The 21,496-nt window shown below is 50.1% G+C and overlaps 2 protein-coding genes across 4 annotated transcripts in view; one reads left to right on the forward strand and one right to left on the reverse strand.

Moving 5' to 3' along the window:
- The window catches only part of FBXO45 (F-box protein 45), a 27,867-nt gene extending 24,476 nt beyond the window's left edge, over nucleotides 1-3,391 (reverse strand). Inside the window, exon 1 of the mRNA XM_069727910.1 lies at nucleotides 3,009-3,391. Coding sequence (XP_069584011.1) covers nucleotides 3,009-3,293 — 285 coding nt within the window. The 5' untranslated portion in view covers nucleotides 3,294-3,391. The remainder of the gene's footprint in view (nucleotides 1-3,008) is intronic.
- On the forward strand, nucleotides 3,046-16,971 carry WDR53 (WD repeat domain 53). Of its 3 annotated transcripts, none has more exons than XM_069727909.1 (3): nucleotides 3,046-3,176; nucleotides 8,076-8,569; nucleotides 15,915-16,971. In XM_069727909.1, the coding sequence occupies exons 2-3, from the start codon at nucleotides 8,090-8,092 to the stop codon at nucleotides 16,494-16,496; spliced, it is 1,062 nt and encodes a 353-aa protein (XP_069584010.1). In that variant the 5' UTR covers nucleotides 3,046-3,176; nucleotides 8,076-8,089; the 3' UTR covers nucleotides 16,497-16,971. The 3 variants fall into 3 exon arrangements, with proteins under 3 accessions (XP_069584010.1, XP_069584008.1, XP_069584009.1); XM_069727907.1 differs by lacking the exon at nucleotides 3,046-3,176 and adding an exon at nucleotides 3,602-3,729; XM_069727908.1 differs by lacking the exon at nucleotides 3,046-3,176 and adding an exon at nucleotides 3,722-3,894.
- Nucleotides 16,972-21,496: the final 4,525 nt, after the last annotated feature.

The following is a 21,496-nucleotide window of genomic DNA, read 5'->3' on the forward strand; positions in this document are numbered from 1 at the left end:
TAACCTGATTGCTAAACGGCATTGTGAGAAAAAAATAAAACGCCAGAAATACATCGTGAAGGGGTTAATGCAGAACATTGTAGTGGTGGGGCAGAAGGACAAGACAAGCATTTTCAGAGTGGTCTGGCGAGATTTAAGGGGGTTGCCCACTACTAGGACAGCCACTTCTCCATCTGAAGGTTTGCCCTTGTGGAGATTTATAAAAAAAGAAAAACCACACACTTCTACTCTCCTCCAGGGACGGAGCCATTCCAGCAATGTCAGCACTCGCTCTTTTTTAAATTTCACAGAGGCGAATATTCAGATAGAAAAGGGGCTGACCTAGTAATGGACAAACCCTTTAAGTGTTCCCCCTTAACTACGTCTCACTCCTGCAGCATCAGGAGAGATCTGCAGCGGGGGGCACCGGAGAATTTGGTGTCAGCAGTGAGATCTATGGCAGGGGTGTCAAACTGCATTCCTCAAGGGCCGCAAACAGGTCATGTTTTTCGGATTTCCTTGTATTGCACAGGTGATAATTTAATCACCTGCACAGAGAATGATTCAAGCACCTTGTGCAAAGCTACGGAAATCTTGAAGACCTGCACGGTTTGCGGCCCTCGAGGAATGCAGTTTGACACCCCTGATCTACGGGTCTTACCAGATGACGGTTTGGGCCTTCCCTGGGGACGGCTGCTCTTTTCTCCCTGTACAATGCCGCCAATTATGATTGGGCTATATCGTACAAGGGAACAAAACGCCCCAATGAAGACTGTCAACGCCCCTTTGGTTTAAGGGACATCTGCATGATGGGCACAGGAACATTCAAAAGCCCATCTCAGCAATGCAGGGAAGGGGAAAAAGGCTTTAAAGCAGAGCGGTCGCCCGGTCATAAGTGTCTGTTCCCCGCTCCTGTTCTCACTGCACCTGACTATTCAGGTTCTGGACCTGCTGTAGAGACACAGATGGACATTTTTAATGTGTGCTAGTTTTATGGTCTTTACCAAGTGGGTGTGGCTTGAGTAGTAATGCAAAGCAAACAATCCACACCCCAGAGAATCCTGCGAGCTCCGCCTGCTTGGTAAAGACCATAAGTAGCACTAAATAAAAAGCCAAAATGCTGGAACGTTATAGTAGGATTAAGAAGAAACAACGGAATGGTCAGGGGAATAACAGGAGAGCGAAGGCCGGATCCGCGTCACAAGGTGAAAGGGAGAGGATCAGCACGGCTCTCCGATGACTGTACGGACCCCACACCCGTTGCATGGTGAAGGGTTGGAGTAGGACACCTAGCTGTGCAGGCATCTAATGTCAGCGTCACCTGCAGAGGGGATCCGCCCAGGAGGGGCCCCCCAATAAAGGGGCCATGTTCTGCAGCTGTGTAGGCATCTAATGTCAGCGTCACCTGCAGAGGGGATCCGCCCAGGAGGAGCCTCCCAATAGCGGGGCCATGTTCTGCAGCTGTGCAGGCATCTAATGTCAGCGTCACCTGCAGAGGGGATCCGCCCAGGAGGAGCCTCCCAATAGCGGGGCCATGTTCTGCAGCTGTGCAGGCATCTAATGTCAGCGTCACCTGCAGAGGGGATCCGCCCAGGAGGGACCCCCCAATAGCGGGCCATGTTCTGCAGCTGTGCAGGCATCTAATGTCAGCGTCACCTGCAGAGGGGATCCGCCCAGGAGGGGCCCCCCAATAGCGGGCCATGTTCTGCAGCTGTCCAGGCATCTAATGTCAGCGTCACCTGCAGAGGGGATCCGCCCAGGAGGGGCCTCCCAATAACGGTGCCGATGTTCTGCAGCTGTGCAGGCATCTAATGTCAGCGTCACCTGCAGAGGGGATCCGCCCAGGAGGGGCCCCCCAATAGCGGGCCATGTTCTGCAGCTGTGCAGGCATCTAATGTCAGCGTCACCTGCAGAGGGGATCCGCCCAGGAGGGGCCTCCCAATAACGGTGCCGATGTTCTGCAGCTGTGCAGGCATCTAATGTCAGCGTCACCTGCAGAGGGGATCCGCCCAGGAGGGGCCCCCCAATAGCGGGCCATGTTCTGCAGCTGTGCAGGCATCTAATGTCAGCGTCACCTGCAGAGGGGATCCGCCCAGGAGGGGCCTCCCAATAACGGTGCCGATGTTCTGCAGCTGTGCAGGCATCTAATGTCAGCGTCACCTGCAGAGGGGATCCGCCCAGGAGGGGCCCCCCAATAGCGGGCCATGTTCTGCAGCTGTGCAGGCATCTAATGTCAGTGTCACCTGCAGAGGGGATCCGCCCAGGAGAGACCTCCCAATAGCGGGCCATGTTCTGCAGCTGTGCAGGCGTCTAATGTCAGCGTCACCTGCAGAGGGGATCCGCCCAGGAGGGGCCCCCCAATAGCGGGCCATGTTCTGCAGCTGTGCAGGCATCTAATGTCAGTGTCACCTGCAGAGGGGATCCGCCCAGGAGAGACCTCCCAATAGCGGGCCATGTTCTGCAGCTGTCCAGGCATCTAATGTAAGCGTCACCTGCAGAGGGGATCCGCCCAGGAGGGGCCCCCCAATAACGGGGCCATGTTCTGCAGCTGTGCAGGCATCTAATGTCAGTGTCACCTGCAGAGGGGATCCGCCCAGGAGGAGCCTCCCAATAGCGGGCCATGTTCTGCAGCTGTCCAGGCATCTAATGTCAGTGTCACCTGCAGAGGGGATCCGCCCAGGAGGGGCCCCCCAATAACGGGGCCATGTTCTGCAGCTGTGCAGGCATCTAATGTCAGTGTCACCTGCAGAGGGGATCCGCCCAGGAGGGGCCCTCCCAATAACGGGGCCATGTTCTGCAGCTGTCCAGGCATCTAATGTCAGCGTCACCTGCAGAGGGGATCCGCCCAGGAGGGTCCTCCCAATAAAGGGGCCATGTTCTGCACCAATCACACTGAGCAGCAGGGAATGAATGGAGGCCACACTGGAAACATGCAGAGACTGCAGCCACCAATCAGCTGGCCACTGACATCTCCACACCCGCCTCAGACATAAGAGCAGTGATGTGATTGGCTGGGAGGCTCCGCTCACCTTCGCCTTGTACGTGGGCAGGTTGCACAGGACGTCGGTGCGCAGCGCCTCCTCGCTGACGGTCCGCAGGCACAGGCTCCGCCACACTTCGTTATTCTCGTCCCCGTGCAGGCAGCGATGCCAGTGTTTACAGACCAGGCCGCAGCTCCGGAGGTCTGACAGGTCAAGGTAGGAGAAGACCAGCTCCAGCACCCGGCTGGGTAATCTCCCGGAGCCCGCGGCAGGAGGCGGTGGTGGAGGAGGAGGCACGGCGGGAGCCGCAGAGGGAGCGGCGGCCGCAGCCATTCCCTCCGTTTTTCCCGGTTACCGGCTACTCAGACCCCGCCACCCTCCCTCATCACCCAGCGCCGAGCAGCAACATCCTGCTGCATCACGTAATCACTAGCCAATCAGCGGCGGCGGGCACAAAAATAAATAGAAGGCGATCCAATCACGTGTGCGATAACCGCGGGCTCCAGCAGTCTTCCTGTTCTGTCTCCACCCTGTTGGCCTGCACCAATCACAGGTAGAGCCTGCCTCCTTATGACAGTGCGGGGCCCAATCACAGCGAGAAGCTCAGCCGCGCATGCGCCTCAATTAATAACCACGCCCCGCATTCAGTGAGTTACATCACTGTAGCCAATCGGAGTGCGGCTTTTTACTTTTGCTGGAAGACTATGGCCTATCGTTTGTGGTCGCTCTTCTATGAGTGAGGCAGGCGCCGCGGACTGTGCAGAGTGAGGTGCGTGCTGTCACACGGGCCGGGGCAGTGCCCCTATCACGTACTTCAGGGCAGCAGTGCATGCTGGGGCTTGCCGTGTTGCTGCTGTTCTTCCGCCTTGTCCGGTAAAGTGTCCGTGTGCTCCACCTTGTGTTACACTGGAATAGTGAAGCCCCGGTGTGCAGTGTAGGTATAGTGGGGGAGCTCTATAGCGATCACACGGCAGGTCCGGAGGTAGAGCGGAGAAATGTGGAGCAGCTGGAGTACACAGGCTGCATGCGGAGGCATGTCACACCTGCACGTGACCACTCCAGGTGGCCCCAGCGCATGCGCAGCAGCTGCTGTTATCTCTGAGCTATTTCAATTTTAAAGTGGTTGTGCACTAGCGAACATCCCCTTTATTAATGACCCCAGGGTGCTGCATAAAAAACGTCAGCCGGAGACTGTAGGGTTACATTGTAAGTAAAGAGTCAGACGGCCATATACCTGGGACGAGGGTCACAACGCGGCCATATACCGGGGACGAGGGTCACAACGCGGCCATATACCTGGGACGAGGGCCACAACGCGGCCATATACCTGGGACGAGGGCCACAACGCGGCCATATACCTGGGACGAGGGCCACAACGCGGCCATATACCTGGGACGAGGGCCACAACGCGGCCATATACCTGGGACGAGGGCCACAACGCGGCCATATACCTGGGACGAGGGCCACAACGCGGCCATATACCTGGGACGAGGGTCACAACGCGGCCATATACCTGGGACGAGGGTCACAACGCGGCCATATACCTGGGACGAGGGTCACAACGCGGCCATATACCTGGGACGAGGGTCACAACGCGGCCATATACCTGGGACGAGGGTCACAACGCGGCCTTATACCTGGGACGAGGGTCACAACGCGGCCATATACCGGGGACGAGGGTCACAACGCGGCCATATACCTGGGACGAGGGTCACAACGCGGCCATATACCTGGGACGAGGGTCACAACGCGGCCTTATACCTGGGACGAGGGTCACAACGCGGCCATATACCTGGGACGAGGGTCACAACGCGGCCATATACCTGGGACGAGGGTCACAACGCGGCCATATACCTGGGACGAGGGTCACAACGCGGCCATATACCGGGGACGAGGGTCACAACGCGGCCATATACCTGGGACGAGGGTCACAACGCGGCCATATACCGGGGACGAGGGTCACAACGCGGCCATATACCTGGGACGAGGGCCACAACGCGGCCATATACCTGGGACGAGGGCCACAACGCGGCCATATACCTGGGACGAGGGCCACAACGCGGCCATATACCGGGGACGAGGGTCACAACGCGGCCATATACCTGGGACGAGGGCCACAACGCGGCCATATACCTGGGACGAGGGTCACAACGCGGCCATATACCGGGGACGAGGGCCACAACGCGGCCATATATCTGGGACGAGGGTCACAACGCGGCCATATACCTGGGACGAGGGCCACAACGCGGCCATATACCTGGGTCGAGGGCCACAACGCGGCCATATACCTGGGACGAGGGCCACAACGCGGCCATATACCTGGGACGAGGGTCACAACGCGGCCATATACCTGGGACGAGGGTCACAGCGCGGCCATACACCTGGGACGAGGGTCACAACCCGGCCATATACCTGGGACGAGGGTCACAACCCGGCCATATACCTGGGACGAGGGTCACAACGCGGCCATAGTTAAGTAAATAAGGCAGCACACTGCAGCGCTGAAACATGCAAACTTGAAACACGTAATTTGAGCTGCATTGCTGCACTAGAAATATGAAAAATGAGAGCGTTTAGCGCATAAAAATGGCCAAATTTATGTGTACCTGGTAGCCCCTTTACGGCATCTCTCTTATACCAGGTCCTACACTTGCCTTACCTCGCTGAGAATAAACGTCTACATCTGAGTGGGTACATGTGAAACCTCTTCCTAGACTAAAATTCTCTCTCTCTGTGGAGGGGTATTGGACCTGCTGTAATTAAAACACCTGTGGCTAGGAGGCGGAGTGCACGATCAGAAGGCTAGAGAATACATTTCAAAAACCTGACCGGCACATCCAAACATAGACTAAGTGTGAACAGGTGCTGAACCTAGAGTCGCCAACTCGTATATAGTTAAGTAAAACGCGGCCATACACCTGGGACGAGGGTCACAACGTGGCCATATACTTGGACGATGGTCACAATGCGGTGCTCGGACTGGCCGACAACCTATGTTTCAGTGCTGCTGTCTGGAGGGCCACCGGCCAGTCTGAGCATTGCGGTGTGATCCTTGTCCCAGGTGTATGTCCTTCTGTTCCCTAATAGCAACTTCCTGCTCACACATAGACCCCTGTGTGGTCCGGGGGAGTATAGTACCTACACTACATATACCTTCACACAGGTTTAACACATGAAAACCATAAAGGGGATTGTTGCGATGTGAAAGAGGCTTCCAAAGAGCCTGTTCTGCTTTGTGACAAGGTTATTTGCATATATTCCTTCCCAGTAGAGCGTTGCATGGCTAATAAGTCTGCTATGCCAGTTTAACACTCTCCTTAAAGTGGACGTACATCAGTTCAAGCATGAATAACTGTCCACGTCATGGAATTGCGGCCGCAGAGCTGAATAACACGACTTTTAAAAATAGTAATTTCTCCTCTGCATTGCTCAGATATTAGCGTGTAATGTTTAGGTTATAATTTGTGATCGTTTTAACTGGGCGTTACCAGAAATGTCACTAGGGGTGTGGTCTCCTTCTCCTGCATGAGGATGACCAATTATAAGGAAGCAGCAACACGGGAGAAAAAGAACACACCGTCCTCACTGATGGCATGCAGCTTCTGGGTAAAGATGCAGCAGAGCTGAGTTTGAATTATGAGGCCACGTTCAGTATTTGGTGAGTTTTTTTACCTCAATATGTGTAAGCTAAAACCAGGAGTAGAACAATCTGAAGAAATGTATAATAGAAACACGTCACCACTTCTGTATTCATCTCCTGGTTTTGGCTTACAAATACTGATGTGAAATACTGACCAAATACTGAGCGTGTGAACGTGACCTCAAAGACACTTCCAGATCTCCTCACCCAGTGCTGTCAGCTCTAACCCTCCCTCCACACTGACTGCTGTGAGATGAGATCTGGAAGTGTTTGTAATGATACAAAACTGGGCTCTGCTATCTCACAGCTCTGTAATCTGACAAGGACTGTAAGGTTACAGTCTGCTTTATTGGCCGCATACGCTGTCGTGGGCTCGGTTCGCTGCTGGGAACCTTTTAAATGCTGCTTTCAATCTCTGGTAGTGGCATTTGCAGTGCGTAACATGCCATTCAACTCAGTTATTGGCCCCCTCACACAACATGATTGCTGGGCACTGATGGGTTGCTATGGCAGCAGGGTCTGCTTGGGTCGCCTCTGCTTGCCATTATGGTACTTCTGTGAAGACCCGCTTATAGCTGCCCTTCATGAGAAGCTGTAACACTATGGTATTGCAGTATATAAGTGACAGACTACTTGTACAATCAAGTCCCCAAAGGGGACTAAAAATAAATTTAAAAAATACATATTTTTAAAAATATGTATAAAAAATATATAAAATGACACTCTCCACCTCCTTTTTCAACTATAGATATAGGTCTATTTTTTGTCATCCCGATGTGTTTGTAAAAGTCCGATCTATCAAAAAATAATAATTAACCCGACTGGTAAATGCTGTAAAGAGAAGGTAAATAAAAACACCAGAATTATTTTATCTTTTTTGGATGCTGGAACATTACAAAAAAAAATGCAATAACCCAAAATGGTATCAATAAAAACATCAGCTCAGCCACGCAAGAAACAAGCCCTCACTTAGCTCCATTGATGGAAAAATGGACGGATATATGAATATGGTGATGTAAGCAAATTTTAATTTTTTGCTTTTACGACTTTACAATGTTTTTACAAAGTTGTAAAAGTATTATGACCAGGTGTTGGCAAGTATGGCTGCATTTTTTTTTTTTGCTATGATTTTTTTTTAACCTTTCATTGTAATCCTGTCTCTGAAGATAAAGAGCCTGTTGAAAACTCTTTCTGAAAGTTCAGGAAGTAGGAGTCTAAAATGTCCTCAGTGGCCAGTGTGAAGATTGCGGGGTTACGGTAATCATTTTCTATCGTAACAAAGATTACTTGAACAAACAAACAAACCTGATTGAAACAATCGGTCACTTTCTAATGTCACTTTCCCTTACAATGAAGCCGACTCCGATGCCAGCTAACCTGTACTCTTAAGAGAAACTTTTCTCCTGGTGAACATGCATGAAAGACTTAATGATATCATTACATGATGTTTACTTTGTAAACTTTTATTCTCTTAGCTGCAAGTGGAATAATGGCGGCAAAGTGGGACTCTGGTCATGCCAACCCTGTGCTGAGTTTGGCCATCAGCAAGGATGGAGTGATTGCTTCTGGGGCCGAGAGTGGGGAACTTACCATCTGGAACCAGCAGGGAATTCCCATCAGCACAGTGCGTCTGAAGGGAGATGACGATGTGACGAGTCTAGCGTTTTCCACAGTTTCTTTCGCTAAGGTTTATGCTGCTCATGGGGAGACGATCACCGTGCTGGACACCAGAGCGTTGGGAGAACCAGTGGAGACCTTCACCGTCAACAAGGAAGAGATCAACTGTATTTCCGTCAATGAGACGGACAACCTCCTAGCGGCCGCTGACGACTCTGGCACCGTGAAAGTCCTTGACCTGCAGAGTAAGAAGGTCTGCAGAACCCTTCAGAGGCATACTAATATATGCTCCGCAGTTACCTTCAGACCCCACCGGCCACAGAGTCTTGTCTCATGTGGGCTTGACATGCAGGTGAGTTATTTTCCGGACTCCTCTTTGATATTTGAGTCCAAATTATTTCCTGAAGACATGACAGTCAGGTCTGAACCTGTGAGGTATTGATGCAGATGTAAAAATGGTGTGTTCTTCTAGTCTGGCAGACTACTGTCTGGAGTTGGACTATGGAACCTACAGCAATTTTTTTTTTCGGACTGTCACCCTCTTTTATTTTCCAAAGATTGACAATGATGGTGTTTTGTTTTTTTTTAGTCCTTGGCTAAAGGAATAATATTGCTTTAATGTTAACAGGAGGCTGTGAGCTCATAATGACTCTTCAAATCAAGCTCGAGCAATCCGTGCACCTTGGACATGGCCAAACAGTTCAGCGCACCTTCTCGCCTATTTGTTTTCCATCTATCCCTGCTTCCCTATTACTTGATGGACAGCTCTGGATTTATAGGAGGCAGACGAGGGCGATGATGGAAAACATGTAGGTGGAAATTTGCCCTGACCTGCTTTGGCTCGCTGAGCACATGTGCTTGGTTTGATCAGTCGTTTTGTGCTGGCAGACTGCATTTAACTCATAAATTTGCCGGACTGTCATGGTGATATTCCTCCTAGAGCCAGTATATATTGCTGCACCCTCTAAATTACTTCCAGGACTCCCAATCAGGGTGCTTCATGAATTTGGAGCAAATTGCTGATCAGCGGGGGGTCATATTACCCGAGATATATTACCTTTGTGAAAGAAGGTGCTGTGTATGAGGAAATCGGCACATAGTGTACACTCTTTGCTCGTCTGTGACAACGTATTCTGCAAAAGGGGACTGTCAAAATCACAGTAGAAAATCCAGCTCATCACCTGCAATTCCACACTTCTGGAGCACGGAAAGCACCTGGGCAGGGTGCAACATCCAATGAAGAAAACAGAAAAATCCAGCTCACATGAAGTCCAAAAAAGTGCATTTTATTTTCCAAGGTACATGAAGCAAAGATAAAAATTGTGTGTTTTCAGAAAAGAGAGTACACGCATCCTGTGACGCGTTTCGAGCGACATTCACATTTGACAAAGAACAAATGTTGCTCGAAATGCGTCAAAAGATGCCTGTACTCTCTTTTCTGTGAACACACAATTTTAATCTTTGCTTCATGTACATTGGATAATAAAATCCACTTTACTCTGTCACCTCATTGGGGGACACAGGACCATGGGTGTTATGCTGCTGTCCACTAGGAGCCGACACTATGCATAATCTGAAAAAGATTAACCGTGGCTCCTCCTCTGCAGTACACACCCCTGGACGGCGTCAGCCTTCTCCAGTTTTTGCTTAGTGTCGCATAGGAGGCACACCTAAAACTTTTTTTTTTTTACTCCGTTTTTTTCCGACGGGATTACAGATGAAGAAAAGTGGGTCTCCTGTGAGACTCCCGGTATGGCTCCTTCCTCGGCCCCCTATTACGGGGGTACCCGGTTGAAGTCGAGATGGCTGTTCCACATGTCGCTCCTTCCCCAGTCCCTCAGGTGCTGGTTCGAAGTCGAGACCCCCCTCCTTCCCCAATTCCTTTTGGTTTCTGGGTTGAGGTTGAGGCGAGGATAAAGCCCCCTGATGATGACAGCAGCACCCTCCCTAATCTGCCTCTGGGGGCATGAAGTTGAGACGCCTCAGGTAGGGCCTGTACAGGCAGCACTCTGCAGCTCCCAGCATGGGCCAGCACACTGCTGCTGCATCCAGGGACCCCAGCCCAGCTGCGGGCTTCTGTCGGGGCCGGGGGGGAGTGCAGGCAGGCATGGCACAATAGAGACACAGGGCTCCCTGCGCCCCTGTCTCTGTGGCAGCACCAGCTCTATAGTGCCTCAGGGGGACCCCTAACAGGGCCCCCCTTCCACTTATAGCCCCACCGCTATCCTGCCTTTAAATCCGGGGGTATGGGAAAAGTCCGGCTCACATCCAACCCCCTCCCGGACTTCTGCGCCGGCCTGGAGCCTTTCTGGGCACCAGGCATCTAATTTAGGCCACGGCTACGGCCTAGCTGAAGCCACCGCCACTTCTCCGCCCCCCGGATGACAAATATGACACTCTACAGTGTCATACAGGGGGCGGATCGAGACAGAAAGGCGCGTTTTTTCACAGTTTTGCCGCCCTTTTCCAGCTCTCCGCCCCCTTCTCCCCCTTCCTCTTCTTCTCGGCGGCCATTTCTGCTGCAGGACAAGATTAACCCTGCATCTCCCGGTCAGCAGGACCAGGCCAGCCAGTCTCCGGGGGCACAGGACTTTGGATCTTCGGCGCTGGACCTAGGGGCAAACTGGTGGGGTAAGATCACAGCTGGGTTTTTTTTTTACTCGGCTGTGAATCCATATTCCTATAAGACCCCCTATAGGTTTCTCTGCATAGCCACCCCTGTAGGGTCCTCTGCATAGCCAGCCCTTCTGCTCTCTGTGCACTATGCCAGGCTCAAGGTCCAACAGAACCAGGCAGGACTGCTATTAAGCATTCTGCACAGCCTGCAGGACCGCTCTCCCCAGTGGCAGCACGTACCCGCACTGCTAGGACTGCATCCAGACTACTGTGTCAGAGCCCCAAGAAGCCCCTGCCAAAGCTTCGGTGCCTAATGCCACGCCGGAATGGGTCACTCAGATGTCGCAATCTATGACGCAGTCCACGTCTAGGTCAGGACGCAAGCAGACCCATAGGTCAAGTTCATCTGCGTCATCCCATAGCACACGGTCATCCCCTTCTAGGGAGAGACACCGTAGTTCCAGGTCATCCAGACCATCCCCTTCCAGGGGCAGACAATGCAGATCTCCGCAATCCCTGACCAGAGAAGGCCTCCGCCCCTGCTCACCCAGCAGGGGACGCCTCAGTGATACACAGGATTCGGAAGGCAAAGTTTAAGGCGATCCTTAAAAAGCAGCTCTCACAGCCTGAGAAAAAATTTACTAATCGCAAATATCTGGAGGCCTTTCCACAGAAGGACACCAAGGAATGGACAGATCCACCCGAAGTAGACCCCCCAGTCTCTAGGCTGGCAGCACAGACCCTCCTTTCACTGCCAGATAGCTCAACCCTCAGGGACGCAGCAGACCGGCAGGTAGAATTCATGGCTCGTTCAATATTCGAGGCTGCAGGGGCATCCCTGGTTCCCGCGTTCGCTTCAGTTTGGGCTGCCAAGGCGATTCTGGTCTGGCCCAAAAATTTACAAGCTGGTCTCCAAGCATCCGCTCCTGAGCTGTCGGACCAAGCGGTTCAAATAGCAGTTGCAGCAGATTACATGCTTCATGCGGCTCTGGATTCAGCAAGGGGTGTAGCGGGGATAGCATCAAACGCCATCACAATTCGGTGTATCCTCTGGCTGCAGGAATGGAAAGCGTACGCAGCCTCAAAGAAGTCCCTCACGCACCTCCCCTACCTCAGTGGGAGACTTTTCGGTGAACAGTTGGACACGATGATATCCAACACCACCGGGGGTAAGAGTACCTCTCTTCCCCAACTGAAACCTAAACGCACTTACAAGAAGCGTAACCAAACTATATTCCGATCCTTTCGGAACTCCTCGGTTTGGTGCGTCTCGCGTCAGCACAAAATCGTAACCGTTCCCCATGCAGAGACAACTCACGTTAAACACAAAGGTCGGACAAGACCTGGCAGTCAAAAGCAGGCCAGTCTAAGCCCAGGGGAGAAAAATCTCAGACTTTCTCCTCATCATGACTCACGGACTCCGGAAGACACCACACCCGTAGGCGGCCGACTTTTGCTCTTTCATCAAGTCTGGCTGCCTATTACAGAAGACAGGTGGGTCAGGGAACTAGTGTCTTCCGGATACAAGATAGAGTTCACCTCCAACCCACCGGACCGATTCTTCCTCTCTGTCCCCCAAAACCACCAGCCAAGGCTCGTGCCTTCCACCAAGCGGTCTCCTCGCTTTTTCAAGCAGGAGTCATAGTACCGGTCACCACGGCCGAGCGCTTCCGAGGGTTCTACTCCAATCTATTCGTAGTTCCCAAGAAATGAGGCAGCGTATGGCCCATACTAGACCTAAAACAGTTCAACAAATATGTACAGGTCCGTCACTTCCGCATGGAGTCCCTTCGGTCCATCATTGCATCCATGGAGAAGGGAGAATATCTCGCCTCCATAGACATACAAGACGCATACCTGCATATACGTATTGCACCCGCCCATCAGAGTTTTCTCAGGTTCGCAATCAACCAGGACCACTACCAGTTCGTGGCTCTCCTGTTCGGACTCGCTACGGCTCCCAGAGTTTTCACCAAAGTCATGGCAGCTACCATGGATGTCCTGCATTATAGTCGTTCCATACCTGGACAATCTACTCATCAAGGCTCCCACCTTCAAGGACTGCGAGCTCAGCGTCTCAATCACAACTGACACTCTGAGTCGCATGGGCTAGTTAGTCAACCTACAAAAGTCATCACCAACCCCGAGTCAGTCTCTGACCTTCCTGGGAATGCTATTCAACACCTCCATGGGTCTAGTCCTCCTTCCCAAGGACAAGGCACTGGCTCTGCGCCTAAGAGTTCGCACCCTCCTCTGCAAATCCCCACGATCTTTCCGGTTTGCCATGAGAGTCCTCGGCAGGATGGGGGCAGCAATAGAAGCGGTCCTATTTGCCCAGTTTCACCTTAGGCCTCTCCAACTAGCCATCATCAATTCCTGGGACAAGAACTCTTTCTCTCTCGACAGGGAGTTCCGACTAACGTCGTCAACCAGGAGGTCCCTGCACTGGTGGCTCAAGCCACCCTCGCTTGCAAAGGGGAAATCCTTTCTCACAGGTCGATGGAAGGTTCTGACCACCGATGCGAGCCTGACGGGTTGGGGTGCGGTGCACCTACACCACAGGGCACAGGGCAAGTGGTCCCCATTGGAAGCGACCATGCCCATCAACATCCTGGAAATTCGTGCCATCCTCCTGGCATTGAGGGCCTTCCATCACTTACTGGCAGTTTCTCACATCAGAATACAGTCGGACAATGCCACGGCTGTGGCATATGTAAATCACCAAGGGGGCACCCGAAGTACCCAGGCGATGCGAGAAGTGTCACACATCCTCCACTGGGCGGAGGACACAGGGTCGGTTCTCTCAGCGGTCCACATTCCGGGTGTGGACAACTGGGAAGCAGACTCCCTCAGCCGACAAGGAATAGACTCGGGAGAGTGGTCTCTCCATCCCAAAATTTTGGGGGACCCTGGATGTGGACCTAATGGCATCCCACTTCAATGCCAAGGTCTCCAACTTCATGGCCAGAACACACGATCCGCGGTCGCTCGGAGCAGACGCTCTGGTTCAGGACTGGACCCAGTTCCAGCTTCTGTACATTTTTCCACCTCTCCCCCTGATATCCAGAGTGGTGAGGAAGATCAAGCAAGAGGGAGTTCCAACCATCCTAATCGCACTGGACTGGCCCAGACGTACATGGTACGCCGACATCGTACAACTTACAGCAGACGCCCCCTGGCGCCTCACCGACCGCCCGGACCTTTTATCACAAGGCTTGTTCTACCACCAGAACTCAGGGGTCCTCAATTTGATGGCGCGGCCCTTGAAACCTGGGTCCCAACCCAGGCAGGGCTCTCGCTGGACGTCATTAGGACCATGATCAGGGCACGGAAGCCAGCCTGTGCCAAGATTTATTACCGTACCTGGAAAGCTTTCTTTACCTTGTGCAAATCTCATGGCCAGACCCCATTCCCTTATTCCCTCCCCAAACTACTTGGTTTTCTTCAATCGGGTCTGGAGGCCAGGTTGTCCCTGGGCTCGCTTAAGAGCCAGGTGTCAGCCCTCTCAGTGCTTTTTCAAAGGTGCATTGCTACCAAGTCGCAAGTAACGACATTTCTTCAGGGGGTTTCCCGATTAGTGGTCGTCTTGTTCCCCCCTAAAGACGACCACTAGAAACGTGGGACCTCAACCTGGTCCTGACAGCAATGCAGGAACCACCCTTCGAACCTCTTAAGGAGGTCCCGCTTCGCCTTCTATCCCAGAAGGTAGTTTTCCTGGAGGCAATCAACTCGCTACGCAGGGTGTCTGAACTGACAGCACTCTCCTGCAGATGGCCTTTTCTGGTTTTTCACCAGGACAAGGTAGTCCTCTGTACGGTCCCATCCTTCCTTCCAAAAGTTGTGTCCAACTTCCACCTCAATGAGGAAACATCTCTGCCTTCCCTTTGTCTGGTCCAGGTTCATAGAATGGAGAAGGCTCTGCATACGCTTGACCTTGTCAGGGCATTGCATATATATGTGTCTAGGACTGCGCCCTTCCGGAGTCTGATTCTCTTTTCCTTTTTCCGGAAGGCAGCCGCAAGGGTCTGCCAGCTTCCAAAGCTACCCTTGCCAGGTGGATCAAATCCACCATACAAGAGGCCCTTAAGAATTCTCTTCCAGCCGGTATTTCGGCACACTCTACACAGGCGGTAGGGGCCTCCTGGGCCATGCGGCACCAGGCTTCGGCACAACAAGTGTGTAAGGCGGCCACTTGGACTAGCCTTCACACGTTTACTAAACACTACAGAGTTCATACCCAGTCCTCAGCCGACGTGAGCCTGGGTAGACGGGTTCTGCAGGCGGCGGTGCCCCAAGTTTAGGGGGCTGTCTGCACAATATTCGTCCATTGCTTCCCACCCAGGGACTGCTTTGGGACGTCCCATGGTCTTGTGTCCCCAATGAGGCGACAGAGTAAAGGAGATTTTTGTGTACGCACCGTAAAATCTCTTTCTCTTGGCCTCTAATTGGGGGACACCGCTCCCACCCTTTTGCCCTTGTTGTTACTGTTGAGTTCTTATATTGTTCTTTGAGCTCGTACATAGTGGCCTTCTTAAAGGCATGGTTATGTTATTCATCTAGCGTTCCTCCTAATGCTTTTGCACAAAACTGGAGAAGGCTGACGCCGTCCAGGGGTGTATACTGCAGAGGAGGAGCCACAGTTAATCTTTTTCAGATTATGCATAGTGTCGCCTCCTAGTGGACAGCAGCATAACACCCATGGTCCTGTGTCCCCCCGATTAGCGGCTAAGAGAAAGAAATTTTATGGTGAGTACACAAAAATCTCTTTTTTTGGATTTCATCTGTGAGCTGGATTTTTCTGCTTTCCACAAAACGGGACTGCCATTACAGTTCCTCCTAGCGAAATGTTACTTCAGCGGTCAATAACGGATGTTACACGGGACCAAACTGTAGATCCAGGAATTTCCTCTTTTGCATGGCACTTTATGGCTGACATACTGTAACCCTGTGATATTTGCAAATGTGTTGACGATAATGTTTGAGTTGATGTTTCATATTATTCAAAATGGGATCTGCTCTGTTTACTACGTGGTGAAAGGAAGAATACTAGAAACATTCATGTCATGTTCTGTCATCTGTAGGTGATGCTCTGGAGTGTGCAGAAAGCGAGACCCCTATGGCTAACCAACCTGCAACACTTGGCGCAAGATGAAGAAGATCTGGATCTCCAGCAGTCTCCCGGTCAGCTCTTTAATCCACCGCTGGCTCATTCACTTTCCGTATCCAACTGTGGCAATGTGTTCTGCTGCGGGGCCGAGGACGGAAAAATCCGATCATTTCGGATAACCGGACATCGTTTTGAGGAAGAGCTGTGTTTTAAGGCTCACACCCAAGGTGTCTCCCAAATCAGTTTTATAGGACAAGACCCTGGATCGACTTTGCTACTCTCTGGAGGCAATGATGGCAGAATATGTGTCTGGAATCTGGAAAAAGAGACCGCTCAACCTCAAAAACCGCAAAAACCTCACCACTCGAAAAAGTCTGCATCCAAGGTGAAAGTGAAACAAATGGCCGAGGCGTCTTCAAGAGTTGGTTGTAGTCTATGCATTGAGCACGGAGAAAAAGTGAACTGGATTCTTGGAGCTGAACTCCAGGGGTCAAAAGTGGTTCTGGTCGCAGACCCTAGCAATGCCATATCCGTGTATCCGCTTGGGGAGCTCTAGTTAGCTGAGGCTGCACATTATAAGGGGTTATCCAGCACCTCTACCTTCTGCATCAGGAGAGACACCGGTGTCGCATCATTAGCCCGTTGCCAGGTTTTGTGCATGTGTTCTTTTGTAGCTAGTTGGAAAGGTGCCTGAGATCTGCTACTACCTGTCAGTCAGTCGTCAACGCAACATCGGCTCTCGCCTACCAATACAGAAGAGGCGCCGGATAATCCCTTGGAGACTTATTAGCAAAAGACGTATGCACCCAAATTACATCAAACCATGCATGCGACTCGCCAGTGCCTTATAAAATGTTCTATTTTTTCTGCACGAGAACGGTAGCCCGTGATTATAATGACATTCTATCCCCGCACTATAGACACAAGTTGTCCTCCAGTAATGTGCAATGTTAATGGACAAGGGCCGGTGCTGGAATTATTAAGGCTGATGTTGTCCATACAAGTCTTAATAAAGGGGCTTGATGGGGTAAGATGCACCAATTATTGGAGGCACACGCCACCTGGTGAATTTGGTGCATCTTCTCAGTGGTGTGCGCCGCAACAGAAATTCACCCCCAATCAGCAACTGGAGTAACAATTCTGGTGTATGTTACGTCATTAAAGTAGTGTAACTTTTGATCTATTTAGCGCCACCACATCCATTCCCTCCCATTGCTCCACCCATCTTGATAGAGCTGGCTGGGATTGGTTATTTTTCAAAGTAGTTTCACCCCAGAAAACTATTGGGTTTCCTCTTCTTTCACGAGGATCAGGTGGTCTCCCACATTACCCCAGCCAATCAGTGGCCAAATTCCAGCTGATGCAGATTAACCCCTTCATGACCCAGCCTATTTTGACCTTAAAGACCTTGCCGTTTTTTGCAATTCTGACCAGTGTCCCTTTATGAGGTAATAACTCAGGAACGCTTCAACGGATCCTAGCGGTTCTGAGATTGTTTTTTCGTGACATATTGGGCTTCATGTTAGTGGTAAATTTAGGTCAATAAATTCTGCGTTTATTTGTGATAAAAACGGAAATTTGGCGAAAATTTTGAAAATTTCGCAATTTTCACATTTTGAATTTTTATTCTGTTAAACCAGAGAGATATGTGACACAAAATAGTTAATAAATAACATTTCTCACATGTTTACTTTACATCAGCACAATTTTGGAAACAAAATTTTTTTTTGTTAGGAAGTTATAAGGGTTAAAATTTGACCAGCGATTTGTCATTTTTACAACGAAATTTACAAAACCATTTTTTTTAGGGACCACCTCACATTTGAAGTCAGTTTGAGGGGTCTATATGGCTGAAAATACCCAAAAGTGACACCATTCTAAAAACTGCACCCCTCAAGGTACTCAAAACCACATTCAAGAAGATTATTAACCCTTCAGGTGCTTCACAGCAGCAGAAGCAACATGGAAGGAAAAAATGAACATTTAAATTTTTAGTCACAAAAATTATCTTTTAGCAACAATTTTTTTATTTTCCCAATGGTAAAAGGAGAAACTGAACCACGAAAGTTGTTGTCCAATTTGTCCTGAGTACACCAATACCTCACATGTGGGGGTAAACCACTGTTTGGGCACATGGTAAGGCTCGGAAGGGAAGGAGCGCCATTTGACTTTTTGAATGAAAAATTATTTCCATCGTTAGCGGACACCATGTCGCGTTTGGATAGCTCCTGTGTGCCTAAACATTGGCGCTCCCCCACAAGTGACCCCATTTTGGAAACTAGACCCCCCAAGGAACTTATTTAGATGCCTAGTGAGCACTTTAAACCCTCAGGTGCTTCACAAATTGATCTGTAAAAATGAAAAAGTACTTTTTTTTCACAAAAAAATTCTTTTCGCCTCAATTTTTTCATTTTCACATGGGCAGTAGGATAAAATGGATCATAAAATTTGTTGGGCAATTTCTCCCGAGTACGTCGATACCTCATATGTGGGGGTAAACCACTGTTTGGGCACATGGTAAGGCTCGGAAGGGAAGGCGCGCCATTTGACTTTTTGAATGGAAAATTAGCTCCAATTGTTAGCGGACACCATGTCGCGTTTGGAGAGCCCCTGTGTGCCTAAACATTGGAGCTCCCCCACAAGTGACCCCATTTTGGAAACTAGACCCCCCAATGAACTTATCTAGATGCATATTGAGCACTTTAAACCCCCAGGTGCTTCACAGAAGTTTATAACGCAGAGCCATGAAAATAAAAAATAATTTTTCTTTCCTCAAAAATGATTTTTTAGCCTGGAATTTCCTATTTTGCCAAGGATAATAGGAGAAATTGGACCACAAATATTGTTGTCCAGTTTGTCCTGAGTACGCTGATACCCCATATGTGGGGGTAAACCACTGTTTGGGCGCACGGCAGGGCTCGGAAGGGATGGCACGCCATTTGGCTTTTTAAATGGAAAATTAGCTCCAATCATTAGCGGACACCATGTCACGTTTGGAGAGCCCCTGTGTGCCTAAACATTGGAGATCCCCCAGAAATGACCCCATTTTAGAAACTAGACCCCCAAAGGAACTAATCTAGATGTGTGGTGAGGACTTTGAACCCCCAAGTGCTTCACAGAAGTTTATAACGCAGAGCCATGAAAATAAAAAAAAAATTTTTTCTCAAAAATGATCTTTTAGCCTGCAATTTTTTATTTTCCCAAGGGTAACAGGAGAAATTTGACCCCAAAAGTTGTTGTCCAGTTTCTCCTGAGTACGCTGATACCCCATATGTGGGGGTAAATGACTGTTTGGGCACATGCCGGGGCTCGGAAGTGAAGTAGTGACGTTTTGAAATGCAGACTTTGATGGAATGCTCTGTGGGCGTCACGTTGCGTTTGCAGAGCCCCTGATGTGGCTTAACAGTAGAAACCCCCCACAAGTGACCCCATTTTGGAAACTAGACCCCCAAAGGAACTTATCTAGATGTGTGGTGAGCACTTTGAACCCCCAAGTGCTTCATAGAAGTTTATAATGCAGAGCCGTGAAAATAATAAATACGTTTTCTTTCCTCAAAAATAATTATTTAGCCCAGAATTTTTTATTTTCCCAAGAGTTACAGAAGAAATTGGACCCCAAAAGTTGTTGTCCAATTTCTCCTGAGTACGCTGATACCCCATATGTGGGGGTAAACCACTGTTTGGGCACATGCCGAGGCTCGGAAGTGAAGTAGTGACGTTTTGAAATGCAGACTTTGATGGAATGCTCTGTGGGCGTCACGTTGCGTTTGCAGAGCCCCTGATGTGGCTAAACAGTAGAAACCCCCCACAAGTGACCCCATTTTGGAAACTAGACCCCGAAAGGAACTTATCTAGATGTGTGGTGAGCACTTTGAACCCCCAAGCGCTTCATAGAAGTTTATGATGCAGAGCCGTGAAAATAGTAAATACGTTTTCTTTCCTCAAAAATAATTATTTAGCCCAGAATTTTTTAATTTTCCCAAGGGTAACAGGAGAAATTTGACCCCAATATTTGTTGTCCAGTTTCTCCTGAGTACGGTGATACCCCATATGTGGGGGTAAACTACTGTTTGGGCACATGCCGGGGCTTGGAATTGAAGTAGTGACGTTTTGAAATGCAGACTTTGATGGAATGCTCTGCGGGTGTCACGTTGCGTTTGCAGAGCCCCTGGTGTGCCTAAACAGTAGAAACCCCCACAAGTGACCCCATTTTAGAAACTAGACCCCCCAAGGAACTTATCTAGATATGTGGTGAGCACTTTGAACCCCCAAGTGCTTCACAGACGTTTACAACGCAGAGCCGTGAAAATAAAAAATCATTTTTCTTTCCTCAAAAATTATGTTTTAGCAAGCATTTTTTTAGATTCACAAGGGTAACAGGAGAAATTGGACCCCAGTAATTGTTGCGCAGTTTGTCCTGAGTATGCTGGTACCCCATATGTGGGGGTAAACCACTGTTTGGGCACACGTCAGGGCTCGGAAGTGAGGGAGCACCATTTGACTTTTTGAATACGAGATTGGCTGGAATCAATGGTGGCGCCATGTTGCGTTTGGAGACCCCTGATGTGCCTAAACAGTGGTAACCCCTCAATTCTACCTCCAACACTAACCCCCTCACACCCCTAACCCTAATCCCAACTGTAGCCATAACCCTAATCACAACCCTAACCCCAACACACCCGTAACCCTAATCCCAACCCTAACCCCAACACACCCCTAACCACAACCCTAATTCCAACCCTAACCCTAAGGCTATGTGCCCACGTTGCGGATTCGTGTGAGATATTTCCGCACCATTTTTGAAAAATCCGCGGGTAAAAGGCACTGCGTTTTACCTGCGGATTTTCCGCGGATTTCCAGTGTTTTTTGTGCGGATTTCACCTGCGGATTCCTATTGAGGAACAGGTGTAAAACGCTGCGGAATCCGCACAAAGAATTGACATGCTGTGGAAAATACAACACAGCGTTTCCGCGCGGTATTTTCCGCACCATGGGCACAGCGGATTTGGTTTTCCATAGGTTTACATGGTACTGTAAACCTGATGGAACACTGCTGCGAATCCGCAGCGGCCAATCCGCTGCAGATCCGCAGCCAAATCCGCACCGTGTGCACATAGCCTAATTCTAAAGGTATGTGCACACGCTGCGGAAAACGCTGCGGATCCGCAGCAGTTTCCCATGAGTTTACAGTTCAATGTAAACCTACGGGAAACAAAAATCGCTGTACACATGCTGCGGAAAAACTGCACGGAAACGCAGCGGTTTACATTCCGCAGCATGTCACTTCTTTGTGCGGATTCCGCAGCGGTTTTACAACTGCTCCAATAGAAAATCGCAGTTGTAAAACCGCAGTGAAATGCGCAGAAAAAAACGCGGTAAATCCGCCATAAATCCGCAGCGGTTTAGCACTGCGGATTTATCAAATCCGCAGCGGAAAAATCCGCAGAGGACCAGAATACGTGTGCACATACCGAAACCCTAACCCTAACCCTACCCCTAACCCTATTCTAACATTAGTGGAAAAAAAAAAATTCTTTATTTTTTTATTGTCCCTAC

The sequence above is a fragment of the Ranitomeya imitator genome, chromosome 5 (genome assembly GCF_032444005.1).
Source record: "Ranitomeya imitator isolate aRanImi1 chromosome 5, aRanImi1.pri, whole genome shotgun sequence".
NCBI lineage: Eukaryota > Metazoa > Chordata > Amphibia > Anura > Dendrobatidae > Ranitomeya > Ranitomeya imitator.